Source organism: Engraulis encrasicolus, chromosome 4, assembly GCF_034702125.1.
Source record: "Engraulis encrasicolus isolate BLACKSEA-1 chromosome 4, IST_EnEncr_1.0, whole genome shotgun sequence".
Classification (NCBI taxonomy): Eukaryota; Metazoa; Chordata; class Actinopteri; order Clupeiformes; family Engraulidae; genus Engraulis; species Engraulis encrasicolus.
The window spans coordinates 25,006,816-25,034,653 of record NC_085860.1 but is presented as its reverse complement, the minus strand read 5'-3'; the positions used below and the strand labels follow the sequence as shown (position 1 = coordinate 25,034,653).

At 43.0% G+C, this 27,838-nt stretch overlaps 1 protein-coding gene across 7 annotated transcripts in view; it reads right to left on the bottom strand.

The window, feature by feature from the left end:
• LOC134447480 (anoctamin-1-like) overlaps nt 1–23,118 on the bottom strand; it is a 60,737-nt gene extending 37,619 nt beyond the window's left edge. For 3 of the 7 annotated variants that reach the window (XM_063196947.1, XM_063196946.1, XM_063196948.1), the window contains exons 1-5: nt 18,390–18,800; nt 7,401–7,766; nt 2,658–2,756; nt 2,159–2,310; nt 1,248–1,302 (exon numbers count right to left, since the gene is read on the bottom strand). In XM_063196947.1, the coding sequence (XP_063053017.1) occupies nt 1,248–1,302; nt 2,159–2,310; nt 2,658–2,756; nt 7,401–7,766; nt 18,390–18,497 (780 nt within the window). In that variant the 5' untranslated portion in view covers nt 18,498–18,800. Of the gene's footprint in view, nt 1–1,247; nt 1,303–2,158; nt 2,311–2,657; nt 2,757–4,563; nt 4,569–7,400; nt 7,767–12,560; nt 13,048–18,389; nt 18,802–22,918 lie in introns of those variants that run through there. The other 4 variants (XM_063196944.1, XM_063196943.1, XM_063196945.1 and 1 more) reach the window with 4 other exon arrangements.
• Between the last annotated feature and the right edge of the window lie 4,720 nt (nt 23,119–27,838).

Sequence of the window (27,838 nt, the reverse complement as noted above, 5' to 3'; positions counted from 1 at the left end):
TTATTGGCCATTGGAATTTATACTTTGATGCATTGTTGATGAATATTTGCTGTTGATTCTAGATACTATCAAAGGATATAAAATGTCCTTAATGGTGCTTTGAAACCATAAAATACAACGGTAACAGTGAAGGAAAGATGAGTGAGAGAGTATAGAGAAGTATAGATGAATAAAGTATGCTGTGAAGAGCTCAATATAGCATAAATGAACTGTCCAGCTTGAGATACCAAACAGGCACTGGCCACTACACACTACAGGTTCAATGGTGTGACAGTCATAGCATACCTACAAAGAGGGTGAGGTGTGATGGTCATGCCAACGTCACACTTCAGTATGAGTCTTATGAGCTCTGCAGGTTAAATTTAATGACTGCATGGCTGTCATTAAGTGTTACGATAGTCTGATAATCTATGACTTAAAGACTTATAAGCATAAAGTGTAGGTCAATATTGGCTACAACATTACATTATGATCAAAAGACAAAATAATCATGTTGATACATTTGTTTCTGGCTCAGTTTTGCATTTCTGTCCTTTAGTGTGACATGAATGTCCTACGGTGTGACATTTTTAAAACGCTCAAATATTTGTTTGAGCTTAACAATAAATTTGATAAACACTGAATATTGCATTAGGGAAGAACAAATTGTCATCCCTGAAATGTTAGAATAAATTCGGACAATTTTGAACATTTAAAAAGAAAGATATCCTTAAATTTCCTCGAAGGTTTCTAATAAGCTCACCTCTAATGGGGAAAAAATCATTAAATGGTTATTTCTCATTAAATTAAGACTTTAAAAAAATTCAATAAATATGAAGAGTGTAACAATGTTCATAAAACTCCATCAAGCCATTTCTACATTACTTAATATATTTATTTCTTAATGTCACACCAAAGGACATATTTTCAGCCAATTGCTTTATCAACGTAAATAAATAATCAATTAATAGACCAACATTGTGACCACTTGGATTTTTTGAAAGATTAATTGCTGCACTATGTAGACGTATACTTTTTTCCCTCATAAACAATGTTTTGTAAAAAAAATCGTTTTTTTCTGCCTAACTGTCATCTACCCGTATACAGACTGAATTTATCATTGTTGATCACATATTGATTTATCATCATAGATACATTTCACATCACTAAAAGAAATACTACTGAGGACATGACCTCTGTGTCCTCAATGGTAGTTACAGCCATGCACATACACAATGTGTTTGGTTGAGAAATGTAAGCATACTTACTATTTGACTTCTTGTTTTACTATCAAAAAAGGAGTCCTTGTCTGACAAGTCAAACCTGTTGACAGATCAACAGAAAGGGTTGTCTGCTTAGTGAACCAGCCATACATCATATCTCTAGTCGCATCCTGCAGCCTAACCTTAAGCTAACATCATCAGGTCAATAAAAATGAGGTGTCTCTGTGGGACTATGGGTTCTAATGGCTTGATAATAACATTTATAAAAATGAATCAATTTGGCAACATTGCTTTATATCTTGTGTGGCCCTGATTGAATTTCGGCAAAGTTTTAAGCACCTAGTGATGATAACACAAGCTGTTGCACACACTTTTTATTCTTGAAGTCACTGTAAAAATCGAGGGGAGATGGACAAACTACAAACAGAAGAAATCCCATCCTTCTCTGGATCTTAACGACAAACAGAAACAAACCCAAGCATACGGTAATAACATCTTGTCAAGGTAGTTCATTACAGTAAGTTAGTGCCAGGCACCCCCAGCGAATCTGTTCCCACCGCTTTTTACATGCAGTGGTCCAAGTGTTTGGAAGAGGCTCAAAACTTCCCGCTTCAACCGCAACAGACTTAAACATGCCTTCATACATCAATTGATTCTTTTGCTAAATCAGTTATAAGACTGCATAGTGTTATCACTCCATGTTGGTAAGATCTTCAAGTTATGTGGGTTGAATGTAATGTATGTATGCATGCAGTGTATGTCTGTTTATAGGCCTGTGTTTTTGTCAGTTGTGCAATAGTCTTGTGATGTGATGTTATGTGTATGTCCTGTCTTAAACGAGTGTTGCTCAGGGGCGCAAAATTAATTTCAGTGAATACTGACAATAAAGTATAATCGTATTGCATCATATCATGTATCATTGCAGAGTACGCAGTAGGGGCAAAGACAAGACTCACAGGTGCTGCTTTTCCCTGGAGAAGGGGTAGGAGAGGTGCTTGACTTTCGCGGCCCTGTTCTCCTCTGTGTTTGGGTGGAGAGGGTCAGTGACTTTGTGGATGAACGTGTTGATCTTCTCCACGACACTACTGCTCTGCTTCACCTCATAAACCTGAATCACGTAGTAAAGAGTCACGGAAAACACCTCAAAATTAGTTTGTTATTGCCTTGCATATGGGGTGAAGAGAAGTAGAACAACAAGACGAAGAAGAAGAAGAAGAAGAAGAAGAAGAAGAAGAAGACGAAGAAGAAGAAGAAGAAGAAGAAGAAGAAGAAGAAGAAGAAGAAGAAGAAGAAGAAGAAGAAGAAGAAGAAGAAGAAGAAGAAGAAGAAGAGCAGCAGCAACAACAACAACAACAACAAGACAGAGAAAAAGAAAGCTTCAAATGCATGGATGTAAACAATATCTTTCTTTTTAGAGTTTGAGGATTGACAGTGTCACAGGCCACTGCTTCTTACCTTTTTTGTGGGCATCTTCAGCTTCATGAATTCCGCCTCTCGACAGAGCACATTCCAAGGAGCATGGATCTTCACAAAGCCAACGCCTGGGGTTTTTGTCTGTGGAATATTGAGCAATTACAATCAATATTTATACAGCTAATTTTATACAAGGACTGTAGCTCAATACGCTTCAACAATGGAATCCTCTTGAGCTGTATGATTTGTGGTTAGCTACATTTTATCCAGTGGGCTAATAAAAAGCTATTGGGGCCTCATTCCTGTTAAAATAAAGGCACAGGTTCCATTTAGCATAACTTTTATGTAAGAGGTTACCACTTATCTGGTCAAGTTACCAAACCATGTACCAACATTCTTACTGAACCACTAGCTAACTTTTATTGTTATTATTAACTGTAGAAAACAGTAAAACTATAACATCCAGAGTCATAAATGTAGAGGAAAACATGATACACACAACCCACTGCGTTGTTGAGCAGTGAAGCAAACTGGCTGTCTGATGGACATTAACGGGTTAAAAGCAGAGAAGCCATTTGAGGGTAAACATTCGAAAGACTTTGATCCCCTGTAGCGAAGGGGAGTAGAGTTGCCCAGCTGGGACTCGAACCCAGACCTTCTGGGGTAGTAAACCGGGGCTCTGACCGCTACACCAAAGAGCCAGGCTCGTTGGCATGTTAGTCAGAACACACCCACAACCCTAGTGATGGTCACTCCATCACACTGCCTTCCCCTTCGGGAAGCGCACCCGTGCGCTTCACACACTCATGGTGTCCCTCACGCAACTGCCCATCATGCTTCTCCCATCCAGTGTGCCCCATCATCAATGCTTCACCCATCACTGGGGTCCCTCACACCGGGGTCACCAATCCTGGGGGTCCCTCACATGGAATTACGGCTTACACACAATGGGTACGCTTCCGATGGCCTCACGGTACCATCCCACTTCTGACACCATTTGTAGCGAAGGGGAGTAGAGTTGCCCAGCTGGGACTCGAACCCAGACCTTCTGGGGTAGTAAACCGGGGCTCTGACCGCTACACCAAAGAGCCAGGCTCGTTGGCATGTTAGTCAGAACACACCCACAACCCTAGTGATGGTCACTCCATCACATACCCTTTCCGCCACCGTAGTGGGTGCCCCAGTTTGGGTCTGTCGTCAATGGGGCTGTCGTGTGCTCCTTTGCCCCCATGTTTCTTTAAATCAAGTGCAAATGACCCTACGTGGATGTCAAACAAGGTCACTGATTTATCCCTTACACTCTTCCCTCTCGTCCTCTCCGGGTTCTTGACCAACACAATCTCAAACAAACATGCAGACAAACGCAGAGTTATGAAGGGAATGTTTAAGTAGCCTAAAATAACAAATGCAACAGAGCGTTATCTTCTGCCGTGGGTAAGGAGCCATGCATTTTAGGGGCGGATGACAGTTCAGTAAACACTGCGCTGCAACAATAACAAATCCCTCCTTTAGAGTAGTCTCAATAAAAACTAAATCGGGGGGTGATATCTTAAAATAGACTAATAGTGAGACAGAGACTGAGTGAGGAAATGTGTGTGCAAAGACACAAAAAGCTATGTAGCCTATTACGAAATACGAATAGTATATTAAATAGAATCGCTGTTGCTACAGCTGGTAAGAGTAGTTTATCTGGCTTTTTAAAGAGCAAACATTTTCATAATTTAACTTAACAGACTTCATTAAGCAGCTCTTTGTTTGACCTGTTCACATGTTGGTAAAAAGACTCAAGTACAATAAAAAGCAACATTGCTATGACATTACCAAGAGCCTTACACTGTAAGTATATGTAACAGATTAAGGCTTGGTCATTACAATTTTGGCGACAGTAAGGTTATAACATAGGCTCTATGCAAAGGGGTTAATGTGAAGAGATCCAATTAAATATAACATCTTCATCCTGTCTTGTCTATTCCCCCCTAAATGTCTGAAAATTGGTTCCAGATGTGTTAGTGGAGTCGCCGCTAAGCGTCGACTTTCCTGAGATTAGCCTGTGTCAACACAGCTCTAAATGATGTACAATACACAAGCGACCCGTTTCAATCAATCGACACTGTCATTTTCACCCCACCCCCTCCATAGGCCCAAGACAACTAACCCCTTTGTGCCCCCTCCCCCCAACACACTCACACACATGCACGTACGCACGCACGCACGCACACGCACACACACACACACACACACACACACACACACACACACACACACACACACACACACACACACACACACACACACATGCACACACACACACACACACATCGGCTGCCCTGTTACAGAGTATATTCAAACATGACTCCCGTCCTCAACATCCACTGAAAAGTCATCCCAGCAGATTAGCCAGTGTTTTCCCTTTGGGTCGAAGAGAACACAAACACTTGGCGGCGAGTTTAAAAGCAAAGGGAGACGGCATGGGGTCCAGTAGCCAGCGTGAAATTGCTGAGAAAATGCGGACCAATTAACGGGTCAATCCCCCAGGGCAAATGTCACCCGGTGGGGGCAGGTCGAAATATCTGAATCTGGGAGAGAGGAAAGCACTTCTTCATCAGGACTTTCACACCCATCATTTACGGTTGCAGTGAAGTCCAAAATGCTATCTATTAGTATTAGCCTTTCAATCCCAAAAAATGATATTACTATTCTGGGGTGCATTTCTTGAAGACATAGTTTCTAACTATGTTAGCTACTTTGTTGTTTGTAATGCAATTTCCCATTGGCAACGACCCAAGTTGCTAACTGGCTAACAACTATGCTTTCGAGAAACACACCCCTGAACTGTAATCTGACATTTAAAACAATGTGGCTCTTTGCCTTGATTCTACACAATTTCTACAGTTTTGCAAAGAAATGTGTATCTCAATTGAGGTCCAAAAAGAGTTTCCTGTGCACTACATATGTAATGGATGCATTGACAGGAGAACCCACATGTGGATTGACACAAGATACTATGCAGCACAAAGCACTTTCAGTACATATTTGCAAATGGTGAGCAAAATGCTTGAATAATGCTGGATATAGATTTCTTTGCACATAATGTTTGACTTTAAAGAGCCACATCTTCTGGTGCATGCAGATCACCCAACAAATATTACCAAACTCCAGCACCCACATGTGGGTCATTGTGGCTCAGTTGTCTGCAGTTGAGCGTTGTCGGCTGATGGTAGCTCACTGAACAAATTAGCTAGCTCAAAAATGTTGTCACTGACAACTTAGACAGAATGGCCCTAGCAGTTGGTTTACTGAACATTCCGAAACATAAGCCTCAGCCACGAGGTTCCACTAACATACCAACATGAAGGTGTTTGTTGGTTGTTGTAGTATGAAAGCCCCTTCCCCATGGGAGTGCTTTACCCCTGTACTGCAGTTCCTCCATGGATATCAAAATGAGACGATGATGATGACGAGGTGATCACTGGAGCCACGGGAGCATGGATTAAGTGAAACCCCAGCTGGGCTTCTCTTGGTGCTCTGACCCCCGAGTGCATGCCCCCCTCACCCCTGCGCAAGGCAGGCCCATCCTGGTGGTGGGAGCTCAGAGGCGGTAAGAGATCCCTCTTGACAGCTGTCATCTTGCCATGTTCAGCACTTGAGGCAACTGATAGGCTTGGAAATTTTGCGGGTCAAGCTGAGGCAGCGCTGAATCGTTTCCCATACCCCTCAGCTCTCACCGGGTGAATACACCAGCCGCGACAAGATCAAGCGACAGAATCACTGGACTGTGCAGCAAGAGTGATACGAGCGATAGAAGCGACAGAATATGTCCGTTAGAAGCAGAATACAAGCATTCCAACATTCCCATTGGCTGTGGCGGCGGTCGCCGAACCACATCATAGCTAATTTGCATAATTTTCACTCAAGTCCAACTACAAATAGGTCAATTACTTCTGTCGCTGGACTCGCTCATGTTGCGCTTGGTCTATTTGTGCCTTTATCCTACACACAGTCATAAAGCAAACATATTCATGGAGGAAAAATTGTTCGAAAAAGAACAAAATGATTGAAACAGTAACCATGGAAGTGTACAGGAAGTGTATTTTAGTAGGTATAAAAAGTGTATTTGCCAACAATAGACTATAGTGCTTGGATTCTGTCAGTGCCCACTGAACTGGTCACCTCTGGGCTTTGGGTTTTTGGTCTGACACGTCCATTGGCAGTGCTTCCACAGTAGAGGACCAGTGCAACTTGCTACACAAGCCAAACTCAGAAGAACCACAGATGATTGTTCTTATTTCACTGCTGCTCAAGCCAGAAAAAACCTCCCTGTCATGACACAGCGCCCAAGTGGAGAGCAAAGCAGTCCTTGGGGCAGTCGTGGCTCAGTGGTTAGAGCACTGGGTTGGCAACCCAAGGGTTCCCGGTTCAATGCCTGACCGAACCACGGCTGAAGTGCCCTTGAGCAAGGCACCTAACCCCCACACTGCTCCCCGGGCGCCGCTCAGCCGGCAGCCCACTGCTACGGACTAGTGTGTGTACTTCAAGGTGATTCACTAGTCCAAATGGGATAAAGTGCAGAGAAAGAATTTCCCCTAGGGGACCAAAAATTGGCTCCAATCCAAATTGGCTCCAATTGGCTTCAATTATTATTAAGCCAAATATGAAAAGGGAGAGCAGGAGACAGCAAGAGGAGGAGAATAAGAAGATGGACAGGAAGAAGAAGAAGAAGAAGAAGAAGAAGAAGAGGAAGAAGAAGAGGAAGAAGAAGAAGAAGAAAAGAACACAAAAACTCACATCTTCATCCTTTTCCAGCTCCAGCCCCATTTCCATCAGGTTTCCCTCGAACTCCTCGCGCCGTAGCCTCTTGTCATCCTCGTGGTAATCCAGGCTGCTGTCCACCATGCACCCCGCCTCAGGGTCATCTTTACCCAGGGGAGAGGGGGGCATCGGCGGGGGAGGTGGTGCCGGGTGGTGCACCCGTCCTCGGCGCAGGCTCCGAGTGAAGGCGTTATCCGTGAAGCGCGAGGAGCGTCGCGAGCGCGAGCTGTGAGGCTTCTTGATGTGGTAGGTGAGGATGTAGTCTACGCGCCGCTCCCCATCCTGGAAGTAGAGGCCGTGGCGGCACTGCAAGTTCTCCTCCGGAGAGAGCGAGTTCAGGAGCTGTGTAGGAGGAAGACAAGAGGGCAGTTAGGATAGGGCTAGCATTGGCCCTACTGTGACCTGACAGTAGGGCACTTGTCAACTATGCGGCCGACCCGGGTTCGATTCCCAGCCCGGGTCCTTTGCCAGGCCTTCCCTGTCCCTCTCCCCCTCACTTCCTGTCGCCATCTTCACTGTCAAAAAGACCAAAAAAATATCTTTAAATTAAAAAAGATAGGCTTAGGGAGAGGTTGGGTTGGGAGTTAAGGAGCTATGGGTGACAAAGATGACGTCTTAACTTATTTGTTCAATTTCACTTATTTATTTAATATTTTATGCTAAATGTGTATTTGTATTTTGGGCAGGTCAAACCTGGGGACATGCTGACCTATGAGTGGGCAATCTCAATATGTTCGATATGTCATCTCGATTTATCGGAAATATCGAGATTGCCCACCCATGGGACCCACTCATAGATGTTGACATCATATTTATTGAAAAAAAGCTTAACTTGTAGCCCCATAATGCACGCCTTACCATCTGAGGCTCGCTGTAATAGTCATTGGAAGGTAAATAACCATAGTAAGTTACTACTCACCTATGACATAACACAGGGCCTTTAGTAATGCACTACGACTTGGCCATTGCCATTCTGGTAAAAACAAATGTATAACACTGTATTTTAACAGGTTAAATTCTAAGATAGCCAATAGCAAGTTATTTTCCTCTACGCTGCTTTTGCACTTGCTTGCACCGCTCTCAACGTTTTCCCCCTTCCTGTGCTTGTGACTCGGTTACCATGGTGAATGCTTACTAAAAAGGGAGGTGAAAAAGCTTCTTGGCCATAGAAGCGTCTGACAGTGACAACTAGACTATGGTTGAATAGTTGTGTGCTTTTTAGGGTGAATATAGGGAGAAAATATCAGGATAGGCTACACGAGGCAAATTTGCATAAACATTGAGATTTCCAAACTTTTGGACATGTCGCAATGGCGCCTAGAACACGGCAGAAGGGCTGATTGCATCGCAGTGTACCCACTATACTGTGTGGGATCAAATTAGCTTCTCATTGAAAATATATAAGGCAGAGCAAGTGTGAAGTTTATAGTATAATGTGGGCAGGTGGATCATCGGCTTAACCCTAACCCTAACTCTTCAACTAGGCTACATTCTTTTGACTTCCATGACCTGGATACAAGAGAATCTTGAGAGTCACAGGCATGTCACCTTGTCCAAGGCTCACATGACATAAGCCTTATTACCTTCGCCAAGACAAAGTCGGCGAAGGTTATGTTTTGACCGCCGTGTATTTATTTATTTATTTATTTATTTATTTGTTAATATGTTTGTTTGTTTGTACTTCGTATAACTCAGACAGAACTGAGCCGATTTTTATGAAATTTAGTGGGATGATTGGTCATGACCCAAGGAACAATCGATTAGTTTTTGGGAGTGATTGGGTCAAAGGTCAAAGGTCAAGGTCAAAATGTTTGTTTGTACTTCGTATAACTCAGACAGAACTGAGCCGATTTTTATGAAATTTAGTGAGAGGATTGGTCATGACCCAAGGAACAATCGATTAGTTTTTGGGAGTGATTGGGTCAAAGGTCAAAGGTCAAGGTCAAAAACATAAATTGAGCCGATTTTTATGAAATTTAGTGGGATGATTGGTCATGACCCAAGGAACAATCGATTACTTTTTGGGAGTGATTGGGTCAAAGGTCAAAGGTCAAGTTCAAGGTCACGAAAAGGTCAAAAACGTAAATTCAGATGATTTTTATGAAATTTACTGGGATGATTGGTCATGACTCAAGGAACAATCAATTACTTTTTGGGAGTGATTGGGTCAAAGGTCAAGGTCAAGGTCACGAAAAGGTCAAAAACGTTTTTCTTTGCCAAGCACTACATGCCAGAACAACGTGTGCATGCGGAATTGAGTAAGAGGTCAAGACTGGGCCAAATATGTAATATTACAATATTCTGGTCCGATTTAAATGAAACTAACACCAAAATTTGGAGAATGTTATGCCCCACACTCTGAAGATGGCCAGAAAAAAATAAGTGGCGTAGGCGAAGGTTTGCGCTCTACCGAGTGCCCATTCTAGTCTCAAAGTGATTTTCTTCACTGGTTGAAATAAAGGTTAAATAACCAAACATGCAGACTGGGGGCGTTGGACTTTCCTGCATGTTTCTGTATCACTTTGAAAACGTATGTGGCTGTGAGAGTGGTTTGCGGTTGGTTGGACTAAGGGGAAAGGATTAGCATGCTTGTGTGTCCCTTGAACCTTTTTTATTCACTGTTTCACTTTGAGAGTGGCTTGTGGTCATTTTGGCTGTGTGTTGTGTTTTCTTAACGTTCAACATTCATGCTTGAACTTGAGAATGGTTACATGCGTGAGAATGTATCCTGCACTGGTGCATACAGTTCATCCTTCAGTGTTTCCCACAGAAATTTTGGAAACTATGGGGGCAGCCGGGATTTTTTTTTTTCCGGGGGGGGGGGGGGCCGGTGTCTTTTCACGCGGGCCTTTTTTTGGGGGGGGGGGGGGGGTTGGGGGGGGGGGGGTGTATTCGCGCAGTGTAACAACACGAATGAACAACATATTACACATTTATGTCTATATTCACATTCATTACACATTCATTTCTATATGCAGCCGATGTCTCCTCTGCCGTGTCAATGAAGGCCTGTCACCTAACTCATTACAACTGTAAAACAAAGCCTGGGGAGTGTAAACTCATCCCAACTGTCCCTTCTCTGAAGGTTTTTTTTATTGCTCCCAAAACTACAACAACTTGACTAGGCTTTTGATCCCTCTGTCTTTCAAGCACTTGTGGTTTTCTCTATAGGATGTATTTACTCCAGGAGGATAATGCGAGGGAAATCGTAATTCAAACCGGTTTTAACAAAAACGGAAATCGTTAAAAAAAAATAAAAAAAAAAGTAAAAAAAAAAAAAAATTTTTTTTTTTTTTTTTTTTTTTACATTTTCGGAAACTATGGCGGCCAAATTTAAACTATGGCGGGCCGCCATAGTTTCCTCAATGTATGGGAAACACTGTCCTTTCAGCTAAGTGGAAACATGGGAAACGTGCAGTGACCCTCGCCTCGTGCATCTAGATGGAGATGCTGGCTTGATTTCAGCAATCTAATTGAAACATCTAAAACAAACATTTTATACATCTTAGTACAAACATTATATGTACATGTAAAAACAAACATTTGAAAAGAGTCAAAAATAGCAGAATACCCAGTACCCGGTAAATTTGCTTACATCAAGGTTTCAATGGTGATTTAAGGTACTGTATGCTACAGTATATCTGAGGTCCTTAATTTGTACCAGTGCATGTATGCATGTATGTATGCATGTATGTCTGTATATAGGCCAGTGTCCTCTACTCTTGTCAATTGTGCAATAGTCTGATGTGATGTGATGTTATGTGTATGTCCTGTCTTAAACCAGTCTTGCTCAAGAATGCAAAATGAATTTCAGTGTAAACTGACGATTAAGTATATTCGTATCGAATTGTATCGCAAATCTTTGTGAGCTTCGATGACATACATATGGACAAGTACATGCAATAAAGGAACATGTACAGTAGAATGTAGGAAGCAAAGGGCTAGCTTCACAGAGGACACGCAAGAGAGGAATGCTATGCCGAGAATGTCTGTGTGTTACAACCAGCGTTGGCATGGGAATCTTTTATATTTACACAGTGCAAAAGGGACACGGCTCAGCTGATATGGCTCAACTTTAAGCAAAAAAAAAAAAAGTCATAAAGAAAAACTATGCCTCAGATAAAGCCAGTTTTGACCCTGCAAGGCCAAACTGCTAGCTTCAGTCTGGGTCACTCTGGCAGCATACTTCAGATTGTGTTATGCTATCGGTATTGAAAATATTGTCAAATTTCCCCCGACAGATGAGCTCAAGTATTTTGATAACTCTGGCCTGGCTGATTTTTCTATTTTAATAGCGATATGTAACAGGAAAGACACACATTATTGCGCATTAACATTGTTTTGACCTCGTTTGACATTTTACACTCCTTGTTTTATTTTCTTCACCACTAAACATTAAATACAGACTACTAAAGCAACAGTGGCAGCGTGGCTGTCAGAAGAGGGGCACACACACACACACACGCACACGCACACGCACACACACACACACACACACACACAAACTGCAGAGAGGCTACACTTCTGCAGCTTTAGGCTATGGTTTCAGTGCTGATGGCTTTGGATAAATAATAACACCACGTCTAATCACAAGATGACTAGGGGGTGGCGCCTGCGATGACCAGTGAGCAAATGAAAGGCACTCTCTCTCCTCAAGACTTTGTTATTCCTGTCAAGACCACGCTGCCTCAAACCCGTGACTAGAACTGCTCAGCCATACAGAGCATTGTGAGGCAAATATGAACTGCTGTTAGGGTTGTTTGCTTATACTGTATGCCAGAGTCATAACTGGAGCATGTTAAATATCTATGAGAAACCAGCTTTGGTGATGTGATTTTTTTTTTGCAAGTGATTTCAGTGTTGTGTTTAAACTTAGGGAAAGTTGTTTTAAAGCAATGCCACTATTCCTTCCACTGATTGTGAGTTAACATTAGATTGTATCAACATCAAATACAACCAATCAAAACCCGCTACAAAAATTGATTAATGTCTGAGATTCATGCGTTATGGTAACACTGCCAAGTCGTACGCAGAGGTAAGCTGAGAAGAGTCCAACCTTCTGAAAGCTGAGCTGAAGCTTTTTTGTACCACTGCACACCACTGTTTCACACAGGCGACGCGCACAAGTGCACTCACATTAAATTTGCCATGAAGAATCACGTCCCTCAGGTAATGTAAGGGCCTTGAGTTTGAGTTAACACTTGGAGTCCCGGGGCTGTCGGCTGCTATCCCAGCCATCTTCCCATTACCACCAGGCCACCAGCTAGAGAATGTCTTGACTGCTGCCCCTCTAACGACACGACACGAGCCGACCTTGCTTCTTTCTCTCTTTCGGCCCCTCTCTCCCTCGCTCTTTGGTTGCTAGCTGTCTGTCTGTCTGTCTCTATGCCTTGCTTTCTCACTCCGTTACTCGCTGAGGGCTGAAGTGAGCTCAACGTCTCGGCTGCAGACCCTCCTGTTACTTGAGAAGCGTCAAGCGAGCCAACAGCTAATATTAGAAGAAACTATAAAGCCGTGCATCGAGACGCTTCAAGGTGCCCTATCGACACGCGACACGTCCACCTCTCCTTCTTCTTCTTCACCTCATTCTGCCCAAGTATCCTCCATTTTTTTTTTGAGGAGGCGAATAACAAAGCTAAATAGCAAAGTTCGCAGTCAGCGTTTGTTGGTGGTCGTGGGGGGCCATAAATAATTCTGAGGTCAAGCTGAGGTACATTACACGACTGCAACAGTCACGGTAGCCTAAGCAAAATAAACAGCTCCACCCCCCACCTCCCACACCTCTCTTCTGCCCTGCCGAGCTAGGACACAGAGGGAGCGAGCATGCAGAGCTGCATACCCACATCTTGGCATGACATCTGGGCACCAAGGAGCAAATCTGCCCTGCTGACGGAGGTGAGACCACATGGCGGGGAGATAGAGAGAAGGTGGTGGAGGTGGAGGAGGAGGGGGAGTTGGTGGTGGTGATGGGGCATTGACACATCACTTATGTGCTCAGGGACCTCCACACTGGACAGTCCAGCAGCTTCTCAGGGATGTTAGACACTTTGATGACACATGCATTTGCCATCTCTTCAGTCGGAATTGAAGTCATGGTGTGTGTGTGTGTGTGTGTGTGTGTGTGTGTGTGTGTGTGTGTGTGTGTGTGTGTGTGTGTGTGTGTGTGTGTGTGTGTGTGTGTGTGTGTGTGTGTGTGTGTGTGTGTGTGTGTGTGTGTGTGTGTGTGTGTGATATTGTGAAAATGTCAGAGAGCTATAGAAGCCGGCAATAACAGTTGACAAACAGCCTTCTTTGACAGCGTCCTGACACCAGTAGCTTCATCTTCTGGTTCCCTCAGTAGAATGTAACTTGACCTCAAGAAAAGATTAAGTGCTCCCAGCTGGATTACATTTCAATTTACCATGAAGCCGCATGGTATTAATGATAACTAATGTGGACACTACAAATATTATGCTGACCCCCTATGGGGTCCAGAGACCATGTGATCGCAAGAGCATTCGTTTCAACAGTGGCACAGAATCATCCATGTAAGTGTCACTGAAGATTATTTTAGAATGATATAATTATCCGATAAGCACACCTGTTTTTAATACCACATACATCGTCTTGTAAAGTATATATTGTGTGATAAATGTGACTTGTGCGAACATTTGCAATTTAATGCAATGCCAATATGTTCAGTCTTTTATCAATCTACTCCATTTTTCTATTCCATCCACATGCCTTCTCCATCATCACGGCAATATAACGATAAACTGAGCATTGCATCCATTGTAGTGGTAGTGGTACTTTTCTACTGTTATTAAACTAAGAAGTGCAAGTACTCCCAACTGCAATTACTAAACTGAGATGGAATGGCATACAATCAAGGCTATAAGCTTACCACAATTGAAAAGCAACACCCATTTTTCCTTCAGAATCATGTTGCAGTATGGTTTGAAGGTGACAGAACAACTATTATCATTGACCTATGATGGGGCCAAAAGATTAAATACACATTTAGCCCTCTGACACACATATTTATTTAAGAGTAGGCAAGAGAGAATGCAATCTTAAGTCCATGATTACGTAACAGTGGGGGAGTTTTAAAAAGTGTCTCGCTGCCTGCTTATTTTTAGCCCAGGATCTTTTTTTTTCTCTGTAGAATACACATCTTTTCAAACAAAACAAAAGTGGCCTTGTAAAGCTGAGCTGAGCGTTCTCAGTCTCAGTAGGAAACATGTGTCAGGGCTGCTGGGGAGCAGGGAGATGGAGCAGAGTTCACCCCTCAGTGGGAACATAAGGATGTGGAGAATAACATCCCCCCACAGCCACGACACCCAGGCCACTTCCCAGGTGCTACAGCAAACACTGCTCACTGGTCAGTAGGGCTGTTACAATATTGTATCGAACCAAAAAATACTCTATACTGTATGGATACTGGATACTGCATCGTGATGTAAGGAGGCAGTATCGTGATATGCCCTTTCAAAGTTTTGTTATCCTTCAGTCCAGAAAACAACCATTTGATGGGATGTGATAGCGCCTCCAAACTTCGAATGAGATACATTTCAGAAATTGTGGGGTGTATCGAACCGTAGGTCAAAAATCGTGCAATGAACCGAATCTTGAGTTGAGTGTATCGTTGTGACAGCCCTACTGGTCAGGCATTGGACCGCTACCATCACACTACATTGCATTTGGCGAACGCTTTAAATTTCTGAAAAACTGAAAAAAACTCAGTTTTCATTCAACACTTAGAGAGTACTCTGGCACCAAATACACTCAAAATGTTAAATTGACTCTGTAAGTTTTGAATTAACAGAGCATTTTACTCTGTACATAACTAACTATATTTAGTATTTTACGACAGTACTGCTGCAATGAGGAATGCAGCCCTGTCATGCAGATAGGGTCGACAGTGATCATATTTACTATTTGCTGAAAAATCTTAATTACATCATAACAACGTCTGTAGTTCCAGTTGTATCCACTGACTTCTTTTGTTGCTTTTCGGCTACAATAAACAATTTTGATTTGAGCCTTTGTGCGCCTCATTTTTTGGGACATTTATAGCATAACAGAGGCGCTGCATGAAAGGGTTAACTAACATTGTGCCTTCTATTCGCTGGTGTAAAGCAGCACACCTCCTTATGTATAGTGTGGGTGTTGGAGTGTGAAACAGCCCTTTAGCAGAGAATCGTATATGAGAGTGAGATAAAGCAGGCGGGTTCTTTTCCGGTATCTACTTTACGTCGGGTGAACGCCCCTTTAGGAGACCTTCGATTAGGAGACATTCGGAGTCTTGAGGTTGAGAATAAATAAAAAAAGAGTCCCCTTAGCGCTGTAGATGGCGGTAGCGCACGTCTTGTGCAAACACCACGAAAAGAGAAGAAGGAGGGACAACGCCCCCTTAGGAGACCACATTTTGAACACATGCTTTTGCATTGAGTGGGCGTGTTTAAACTCCTCTTATTATATATCCAACCTCTTTGCCTTTAGGATGAAAAGGATGAAGGCCCACGGCATCCCTACTGTACATCACTAACTATGGAAGGATAGGGATGTAAATAATAATCGAAACGTACCGATGCATCGATCCTACGGCCGGCAATTAAAATTGAATCTCTGGCCCCTGTTCGTTGCCCTTGCTCCATAACTTAATAGAAGTAGAAAAGTAACTGGAAAAAATGTAATCGAATTGATTCGTATCGTATCGTGGGGAATACTTAAGTATTGAAAATAATCGGATCCCTGCTTTACGAATCGAAACCTTAACGTATCGTCATGGAGGCTGTGATTTACATCCCTATTGAAGGATTATTTGACACATCACTTGACAAATCAGTTGGCATCACTACTTACAGTACCCAGTCACCAAGACAAGCAAAACAATAACAACAGCTACACATACTTCTTGAAGCACATTCCAAAATCAAGTATGGTGAAGAACTACTTATCCAAGTACTGTGCAAAAACATTCATTTGAGATAGTTTTGCTCAACAATGGCAAACTCTTCTAATTTATATGCATGTATGCCATCAATTTATATGCGTGTACATGTATGCCATCTTACTTATACCGGTATGCATGTATGCCTTCAAGTGTCATTATGATTGGCTGATAAAACTAGAATTTGCTGTCCAGATTTATATGGCTTATGACCACACTCACCACCCATACCTGTAGACAGATCTAGTGGTATTTGTGCCATCAAACCTTGCCCTGGCAGCCTGGCATGCAGTGTCATTGGAGACAGTGGTAACAGAGATCCTAGTTATCAACAATAATCGATTCGGCAATTCATCGCAATGCGAGGCAGGACAATTCAATAATCGATTCAGCAAATGCCATAATCGATGCAGCATATTTTTTAAAGTTTCAATTACTTCTCTGGTCATTTCTGGAGTACAATGAACTTTTACATTAAGTTAAAGCACTTCAACGCATTGACAACTGCAGTCCCTGATACAAACGACAGTCAATAAAATGTTGTTCAGTATCTGCTTGTATTGCTCCATGACTGAAGAAAAATTTGCCTTGCTTTCAGTAGAAATGTAATGCATTGCAATGCATCGTAGAAACGGACTGAATCGATTCGAATCGAATCGTTACCTCCCGAATCATAATTGAATCAAATCGTAAGGGCAGTGGCAATTAGGGCTGCACAATTAATCGAAAAATAATCAAAATCGTGATAAAATAGTGAAATCGAACTCATGATTTTAATCGTGATTTAATCGTAGCAATAGTGACCTACTTTTGAGAGCATCCTTGAAGCCAGAACATACTGACAGGCTGGTGTTTCTGGCCAGAAATCTGTCCACTTAAGTTTCATGCTATTGCCTTTACATAAATATTACAATTCATTTTATTTTGCTCATCCCGTATGTAATTCATTCTTGGTTATATTTCATCTTGTTATAATTTTCAAAAAAATCAGCAAAAATCAATAGTCGTGATCAATAATCGTGATTATGATTTTTTCCATAATCGTGCAGCCCTAGTGGCAATGCACACCACTATCTAGGAGTATTATTCAGTCTCTCTGGCGGTACCTTGGTGCGTCTAGACACCGCGGCACCATCAGTGACTTCCTCTAACGGTCCTAGCGTTCGGACATTACGGTTACACGCAGCTATAATGATCATTATTGCTTTCGGCCTGCGAGGGGGTCAGCTCCTGTCCCTCACAAAATTGCATTCCCAGGGAGGGATGCAGGCAACAGAAAAAATACCCAAGGAGGATCAAATAAAACTGTCTCATCAGAGAGAAGGGTCATCTGTTTTCCAGTCCTGAGGATGAACACACGCTGATTTGGCTGATTGATGTGCAAATCGTGTGTGGACATAAATGGCTTAGGGAGGAGATATAAAGTAATACTGAGTAAGTAATCATGAACTCACCAGGATACATTATGCCATCATGGATGGAAAAAAGCACTAAATGGTTTGATGCTGTTGCTTTTTCTTTGCTAAAAAAACATCCAAATATGAAACTTCATTTATGGTTTTAATTTTGCTTTTTGCAACTCACGACAGAGAGGATAACTTTTCAGTATTTTGAAATAACTGCATCATCAGTGTTGGCCTAATAATACCCCCTCAAATCCTCCTTTCCATAATGTATAGAAACAATTGTTGAAACAGTGGCAGTGGGGAGCAGCGCGTGCGCGAGAGAGAGCCATAAATGTAACACAATAACACACTTAGCAACTGTCACTCATGACCAGCAAGAGTCTGCCCATTCCAAATAAATAAGGGAGCAAAAACACTGTAAAACAGTTGAGCACCGCGACTCGAGCTGTGCATACATTCAGGAGCTACATGCCTTTGCCACTTAGAGCCCTGTAAACTCTGCTCAATCCCAGCAAACCTCCAAACTATGACAGTGTTTCTATTTGCCAGTTAGTTCTTCACACATGCCCCACATGCTGATTCCTGCATTCCAGGTCTGTGTTTGGCTGAGCTAAATGCATGACTTACTATGGCATCTTGCTGGACGTATCCAATGTCTTCGATGCCTTTTATATCGATGATATCCACCTCTTTGTCGCTGCTCGGGACAGGGCTGTACCGCTCATTCGGTTTCATGGCAGAGTCTGGGCGCAGCTGGTGCTGCTGACAGGACCTCCAAAGGTGCGGGCTTAGAATCTTACCTGAGGGAGGGGAGGTGGGAGAGGAGAGAGAGAGAGAGCAACACACACACACACACAGAACACCTTACAAACATTCCAATGGGCTTTGCAGTACAGTACCTCAGAACATATTTGCCATGTCAGAGAAACAGCCATTGACATATACAGATATAGCTGGACACTGTCTGTAACATTAGGCCGGCGACCTGCGTCACTTTTGGAAAGGGGAAGTTCACTATGTGTTCACCATGAATGGCCGCTTGTGGTGGCCAAGGCAGGGGGTGGCCAGCCAATCGCAAGCTCCGGGTCTCACGTTGGCACCGTCAGCTCTTCGGCTCTTGAATTACTTTAAAAAACGACCTGAGACATTATGAGGTGTCTGCGTCTCCTGTTTCACGACTAAAAGACCAATTTAGCTGATGGGAGTAAATCACGGCTAGGCTGTTGTGGACAATAACATCCAAGCATGTACATAGAGATGTACTGCATATATAGGCATACGGGTAGGGTTAGGGTTAGCGTGCAAAGTTTGCCGTCAACTAAAATGAAGATATACGTGTGACTATAAAACCTGAAAAAGGTGCTTGTCAAGGAGCTGCTAATCTTGCAGGTTAAGCGCAGCAAACAAACTGGACTGGAGGACTGTAAAAATGTGGTGCATATATGAAGCAGAGCGGTTAACTTCTGATGTCTGAGGCCTGACTGTCCAGATTTATGGCTGTGGTGTGGAGATTCTCAAAAGCATGCCCCGAGGTGCGTGTCAGCCCGATTCTGAATCAAGTTACGGCACAAATATACACAAATGCTGCGGCACTGACACTGACAGATGCGGACAGCCTCATCGTCACTGAAGTTACATCTCCTGCACTGTCACCCGCATGGACTTTAAAAACAGTCTCTCTCTCTCTCTCTCTCTCTCTCTCTCTCTCTCTCTCTCTCTCTCTCTGTCTCTGTCTCTCTCGCTCAGAAAAAAGGGGGACCTGAATTTGCTATCACACTTGTTGATGTTGTTTTTGAGGGTTGCATTGTTGTTTTTTGGGAAATATTTGCACAAAGACCGCTTTTTTGCACTGCCAACTGTTATTATGTAAGTGACTAACAGAAATGTATGAGAACCTTGAAGAACAAAAAGGTAAGGGAAATAAAAACATACAGTATATGCATACAGTAAATGTGTCTACGAAGATTGATGCAGTTCAGAATACAATTTTATCCCTTCCTCTTATGTTCTTCATGTATGTATGTATTTTTGTATTTCATGATTGTTTTATTTTTATTTCATACACATATAGTCATATTGGTACTTAATATATAATATGTATTTCTATTTCTACTTGTAGGTCATTATTTTTAGATTTAATCTAATTACAAACTTGAGTTGTCAGTGATGGGCTTTCAAAAATAGTGTCAATCTCCCCATCGCCCCTCACCCCACCCCCTCCTCTCCCTAACGTACTAGAGGGGCGGCAGCGGCTTGCGCGAAGGACATCTGAGAGTTTGCAGCTGAGAGCTGTGTTTATTTTGCAGGCCTACTGCAGTATGTGAAATGCTCTTTTGACTCCTGCTGAACCTCACCCGGATGGAGCCCTTCCTCTGCTGCGAGTCCGAGGTGCTGGGTGGGAGTGTGTGTCTGTATGTGTGTGTGTGTGTGTGTGTGTGTGTGTGTGTGTGTGTGTGTGTGTGTGTGTGTGTGTGTGTGTGTGTGTGTGTGTGTGTGTGTGTGTGTGTGTGTGTGTGTGTGCGTACGTGTGAGTGGGTGGGTGGGTGTTTGTGTGTGTTTGTTGGTGTGGAACTGTTTGTGTGGAATTGTTGGTGTTTGTGTGTGTAGGCCTATGTGCGTTTGTTGTTGTGGAACTGTTGGTGTGTGTGTGTGTGTGTGTGTGTGTGTGTGTGTGTGTGTGTGTGTGTGTGTGTGTGTGTGTGTGTGTGTGTGTGTGTGTGTGTGTGTGCCCGCGTGCGCTTACACTAAGTAGTATGTACACGTTCCGTATGTACAGTATGTGTGCATGTTTGCACGTCTGTGCGCACACAGCACAGTGAATGTGTGTGTGAGCGCGCTCACAGAGGGATGGGGGAAGGGAAGAGGAAGGGGCGAGCATGGGATGGGATGGGATGGTGTGGGATGGGATGGTGTGTGTGTGTGTGTGTGTGTGTTGGGGTGGGGGGTGTTTATGGGGTCTTGATGTGCGTGCATCCTCACCGCCTGGAGTTGGGTCCACAGCTGGACTCCATCAGTCCTGTGTGTGTGTGTGTGTGCGTGTGTGTGAGTGTGTGTGTGTGTGAGTGTGCGTGCGTGTGTGTGTGTGTGTGTGTGTGTGTGTGAGTGTGTGTGTGTGTGAGTGTGCGTGCGTGTGTGTGTGTGTGTATGTGTGTCGTTTGTGTCTGACTGGGGACTTGCTGGTGTGCGACTTTAATTCCCCTTCTAGGTTTAAAACGTTGGGCTCCGGTCCAGTTGTGTGTTTGGCAGTTTAAATAAGCAAGACCCAAGGATTAGAAGAAGGAGGCTCCGTGGGAATCCATGTTTGTTAAGAAAAAAGAAGAAAAAAAGGTTTGCGAACGGGAAGGAAAAATAAACCATCATGAATCTAATATTAGAAGTGACTTTTTGGAATTCTAACAGACTACTTAAATCAATATCAAAACTTGTGAATACATGTAAGGATGAATGGAGGTGTTTTAACTATTTCACAACAAATATGCATCTTTAGTGTAAGACCCGCTGACAGAGTGCACCATAGATTACATTTACAGCGTACATGCCAAACGAGAAAGAATGTCATAAATCGGAAACTGTAAATTATCCAATTCCACTAAAAATTAAGATTTTAGATTATGCATAACTGTATACAAGTGTGTATGCAAAAAAGATGCCTTTCTTTCAACTGAATGTCAATGCCTTTATGTCATGAACTGAATGTAGAATCAATATCTCACAAAAATGACTAAATAATATATATCACATGTGAAAATGTTAGAATTTTTTTTTTTTTTGTCTGGGTATTTAATTCTTTCACGTATCTCTCACTAATCAGATGTAAACTCACACATTAGTTGGTGTCTTATTCATGACATATTTTTGAAAATAAGTGCTGTAGGTCAGAACGAGGGCTTGGGTTGAGATGAGGTGAGGGTTAGGTTTCAGGTCAAGTTATGGTAAGAGTTGGTTGACAGCTAGCTGAAATTCGAGTGGGCTACTGGAATTGACAGGATGTCTTATGTGTTCGAAAGTGTCTATAGTGTGACATTGCAATTGTAGCTTGAGTGCAAGATTTACACTGTAAATATGACACACATGTTGACAATCTCAACACTAATCCAAATGTAGACACTCAGTTTAGACTAATGCATTGCTATTTCTGAAATATAAATCCATATTCTCAGACTGATATGAAACACATTTTCGACAAGTGAGAGCAAGACAAATATTGATTTAAACGCTTACAGTCTTTCTCCAGTCCTGTCAAAAATCGAAACTCATTTTTGGAACAGCACACATAGCTCATTGTGACCTTCCAAGAGACATACTCGGCAGGCGAGTGACAAAGACAGGTGAAATAGAGTAGTGGCAGCCAGCGAGCCATGAAAACACTGTGTCGAGTGTCTCAACACGTCCGTCATACTGTTGGATTAAAGCACCTGTGCGCACCCGGGTTTCCCCGAGCTTTCATCGCTGAATCACGTCCGTCCTTTCCACACGGCGTCATAAAGTGCACAGAGACAATCTAAATCCACTTCCATCTACGTAGTGAATTAGTGCCAACTGACAACGACAACAAAGAGTTATGAACTACAGTATGGGTCTGACGTGTCAGTATTCAGCTCCATCCAAACTTATGGGTCTCTGTGGATATCCATCTATCGCCAATGTCTAGCGCGCGCGACACCGCAGGGTTCCTCGTGGTTATGAAATGTAGATGCAACGCTATGTCTACCGTCAGTTTAACAAGATAACAGGTGTGTCAGTCAACTAGGGTGAATGTTAAGGATTCCTCCTTATTGCCCCATAATGGTTAAACAAGACGTAACTTGTTGCATGTAACCTAAATAACATAACCATATAGGCTACTGTACATCACCATCAAATATTACGCACACAGTAGGCTAGATGTTTTAGAAACACATGTCTACATAAACACACTGGTTGACTATGAAGGACGCACAGATGCAGACTTCAACAGCAGAAGAAATCTAGGATAGCCTACCTATCATAACCTCCAAGCAAACACTACGAATTCCCAGATGAAAATGGCTCGCCCTATATTTATCTTGATGTTGGTCAAATCTGTTAACTAATTGTGTGTAGTCTATCTTGCCAGGTGGAAATTAATTAACACGAGCGTTCTTCATCATTTTGCTGTGCTACTTTCTGCAACTTACCTCCGGTTTCTGATATGATGGCGAGGCGGCTGGGGAAGTGCTACAGGTGATTTTTAATCCATGACTGTTGGTTAAACTGGTCGTCCCCGGAAGACTGTAGGCACGCTCTTATCTGAACGCTGACAAAATAACCCTCCTTCCGAGGCAAAGAGACGTGTGCTGAGGGAGAGCGACTAGGAGAATGTTCATACTGACCTCCTTTACAGACGATTTATTTATTTATTACAGAGGGAAGGACATGGCTTGAGTAGATACGTGATGAATGCCGAGCTGACTGACAGTCATCTCCAAATAATAGGGTTGACAGCTGCAAACTTTAACAGTCCATTCATCACATTTCTTTTTCTATTCCCTAGCCCGCCTCAACAATAGCAACAACAGCACAAATACTACCATTTTGCGCTTGGTTTATAAATAGGTAATGACTGACAGGATGGAATATTGACACTTCGTTGTAGCCTACCATTATGATGTGATGTGTAACCTACCATATGCACGAGCCATAGAAGGTCAAGAGAACAGGGTTCTTCATGATCAAGTGTGAAATTGAAATTGAAAAACATGTGCTACAACATGACGTTTTTGATACATTTTCCAATCTTTTCTCTGAATCTTTTGCTTGAAAGAATATTAAAAAACAGGTGGTAACTACTCAAAGAGTAACTTTAACTAACCACTATATACCATCACAAGCTCCGCCTTTGGCTATTTTGAGTAACATAGTCACACAGATTGACTAGCACCTTCAGGCTTTCTGACATTCTATGACATATTAAGAGTGGCAAACAAGGATGTAGGCTAACTGGTCTATCATCATTTTTCTTTTAAAATGTCTGTAGGGACAATGATATGCTGTCTTATGATTAAAATAGTAACATTCAGTGCTGCCTTTGCTCAACCCTCTTCAATTTAATCTGGGGTAATGTATTCCCTTGGTTCCAAACAGTATTAGTAGCCTACAGAGCCTGATGCTACATGGGCATGTCCATGTTAAAACACAAAATGTGGATATTTTGGTGCTTTCTCTTCAGCCCATGATTGAATGATTGTCAGTCTGTTTTAAATCCTCTTCACAGATGTAGGCCGTATCATTTTCCATTGATGGGCAAGATGGATTCATCAGTTACAATGCCATACAGTGGCAAATGATTTGGTTTGGTTTACCTGTCCAATTCAGCTAGGTGATGAATGATCACCTGGTTGAATTGGACAGGTAAAACAAGGTCATTTAGAATATGTGGCACTGAACTGAAACTAATGAATCCCATCACTGCGTGTTTCTGAGTGATCCTCCAGTTACTTGGTCACACACTCAACCACACTTCCTGTGCTGTGCCATTCAGTACTACAGGGACGAGAAATAGAACTCCAACTATTGTATTCTGAAGAAAAAACTGAGTCTTCGTAGCAGGGGGCATATTAAATTACTAAACTGCCTAGTGGGTGATAACTTACAGATCAAACATTTTGTTGGGTTCTGGTAGGCCTAGTGGTGGTGTTGGTGTTGGAGGAGGGAGAGCAACCGTGGGAAGTTCCTCTTCGCTCCCATCAGCCCCTGTGGCTTGGTTGCTTGGTTGGGCTCCCCTTTCAAACATGGAGCAGAGCAGGGGTGTATTTCTCAAAAGAGAAGTTGTTAGCCTGTTGGCAACTTCGGTAGTTGCCAATGGGAAAATGCATTGAAAACAACAAAGTAGCTAATGTAGTAAGCAACTTTTGTTTCGAGAAATGCACCCCAGAGCAGAGGGCTCCCAGAAGATCCAGCTCCTTCCAGCACCACTTCCTGCTGTAATAAACAACACCTCTTCTCACTCTGTGTCCCAGGGTCAGGATGGATTACATAACAACACAGCAGTCGGTCAATAATAATACAGTACATTGGGTTTCAGCAATAGAGTAGAGATGCGGCGGTAGCCTATTTAAATTCAATAGATTATATACTAGGCCTACAGTATGTATTAACGGTGCCAGTAAAAAATCTTTTTTTTAAAAAATAGATCAGCAATTGTTTTTTTCCCCCGTCGTGTGGAATCAAATAATAAAATTTTGGCTTTATCTTGATGTTAAAGTCACAAATTTAGAATATTTGTCTGTTTGTCTTCACAACTAAAAGGCATTACACCATTGCTTTCTTGGAATTCATTACACTTACCAATAACATGTGACGTACATCCTGTCTACCATGAAATTAAAATGTTTTTCTTCAATGGTCGTAGATATCAGTTCAAAGTACCAGGAAACGCCATATCTTTGCCACAGTGGGGAGGCCAGACGATTGTCGTGAAGGATAGCTTTGACCTTTGACCCTAAGGTTTTGGCGGTTAGTTTTTTGACTAAAGAAAGCAACAGGCTATATATAAATGACTAATTAGTTTTATGTCTTTAAAAAACATCTGTTGTCTGAAGCAGTGGCGTGGGATCACTCTGCCCAGTCACTCAACCTCTCATACAGCTACAATCACAACTCACAACAATTCAGTTTTGAACATTTACGACTTCACAGTTATAAATACCAAATTATGCCATTTCCTACTTCACACAGTTATGAATACAGTTATACCAAGTCTTGCATCATTCGCACATAATGAACAAGAAACTAAACAGATTTATTTTGGGGGGCCAGGGGCCAATCAAACAAATGCAGGAAGTGACCACTCGTGCGCACAAACACCAAACCTCTTCTCTCCCTTGGAGTATGACTCCAGTAAAAAACAGCAGCCCTAGCTGTCTCCAGAAAGAGCCACTGGTGTGATCTTTATGTAATGCAGAGCGATGCATCTATCCAGGGCCGCTTACAGCTTTGGCCAGACCAGAGGCAAAGTCACTTGAAAGGGCCCACCCTCTCAATAGTACATACAATGTAATGAAGTCCCGATTCCGGGCCCCTCTTGAGCATGGGCACGGGACAACAGGCCTTGTTGACTTCCTTGGAGTGTGACTCCAGTAAAAAACAGCAGCCCTGTCTCCAGAAAGAGTCACAGGTGTGATCTTTATGTAATACAGAGCGACGCATCTATCCAGGGCCGCTTACAGCTTTGGCCAGACCCGAGGCAAAGTCATTTGAAAGGGCCCGCCCACTCAATAGTACATACAATGTAATGAAGTCTCAATTCCAGGCCCCTCTTGACCATGGGCAGAGAAGCCGACAGGGGGGGCAAAGGGGTCAGTTGTCCCGGGCCCAGGAGGAGATGGGCCTCAGAAATGGGTTCTCATAGCACTGTATGTATATATAGGGGGGGCCTTTCAGATTATTCTATCCCGGGCCCAGTCAAAGCTGTCAGCAGCGCTGACCATGGCCATGGGCACGGGACAACAGGCCTTGTTGTCTCCCTTGCAGCCATTCATCCATCCATCTGTCCCCGAGGCCAAACCAATCCAGACCAGAGGACCACTTCCTTTTCCTAGTCTCTGTTCTGTTCTGCCCTGGAGGATGCTGACGGGGTCACTGCTGCTACAGCTGGGGAGGGGACGCACAGAGGGACACACAGAGCGAACTGGCAGAGCAGAGGTCAGCCGCTCCCCAGAGAGGAGCACTGTTGAACATCCATGGTGCAAAGGGCACACGCACTGCACGGCGCCGTCACAATTCCACATCCACCTCCTCGTCACATCAGAAACACAGCAGCGGCAACAGCCAGGGAAGGGCAAAGGGGTCAGTTGTCCCAGGCCCAGTGGCACCAAAGTTAGATTTTCATGATATTGTATGTATTGGATGGGGAGCCCTTTCAGATGACTTTGTCCTAGGCCCAGCAAAAGCGGTCAGCGGCCCTGCCAGCAGCAGCACACCAAGGATCTGCGCTCCCTTGGAACAGCCTTGGCGCTACGGTACACACAATTGATGTTCCTCCATTAACGTAAACAAATGAACAGATAAATAAACACCAACTTAAATTGAAGGAGCTATATGGGTTGATGTATGTGGATACGTAGACATGTAAATGCACACTACACAATGCTATACATGGGTGCACATACACACACACACACACACACACAATCATTTTTACAATTTTTATGAATGGGTATTTTGTTGACACTGAGTTTGAGTGTGCATATTGAGGCCCACACAGTTGCTCTCTGTATATGTGTGTGTGCGTGTGAGAGAGAGAGTGTGTGTAAACGCATGTGTGTGTGTCCAATCCTCCCGAGTGGATGGGAAGGCTTTTTCTCACAGTTGGGCTATGGCCCATCAACTTTAATGAACTCCAGCTGGACGCCGCTTTTCTCGTCTCAAAGGTCTGTCACTGACAGTGTGGTCTCACAGAGGGAAGAGGGGCGAGTGACTGGGCCATCGCAGGGACATCCTGTAAGTCGCTAAGATAAACAAGGCAAAGACAGACAGCCCCACACTGATGGAATACACAGAAGAGTGTGTGTATGTGTGTGTATGTCCGTATCACAGCAACTTAGCTTGCTGAAGGTGCTGAAGATGGTTCTTTTAATGGTCTGTGATTGGACGATATTTGACATGATGTCTCTTCATTGGAGCCCCTTTGGTGATGAGCAGGATCTAAAAATAAAACAAAACATCAACAACAAAAAACTAACAACAGTATGTCACAAAGAATCAGTGAATACAGTTCATCAAATCATCTTCATTCTGAAAGTCTCTGAAAATGAACAACAGAACAAGACAATCTTCAATCCTTGGCCCTGTAATGGAATATTGGACAGTAGAGGGCAGTCTTGCACATGAATTTCTCACATGGGCCCTTCTGCAGTGGCAGAATGGAAGATACAGACAAGAAACAAACATGATAAAACATAGACAAAAAGGTTAAACAATGCATTAATTCTTTGAAAAGCTACTGTAGAAAACCAACATAGGAAATCATTGGGAGCCCACTGATATGTAATTCATTGAATTCTATACAACAAATGTTAACGTTGTGTAATAATAGCTATCAAATCAAATGGATAAAA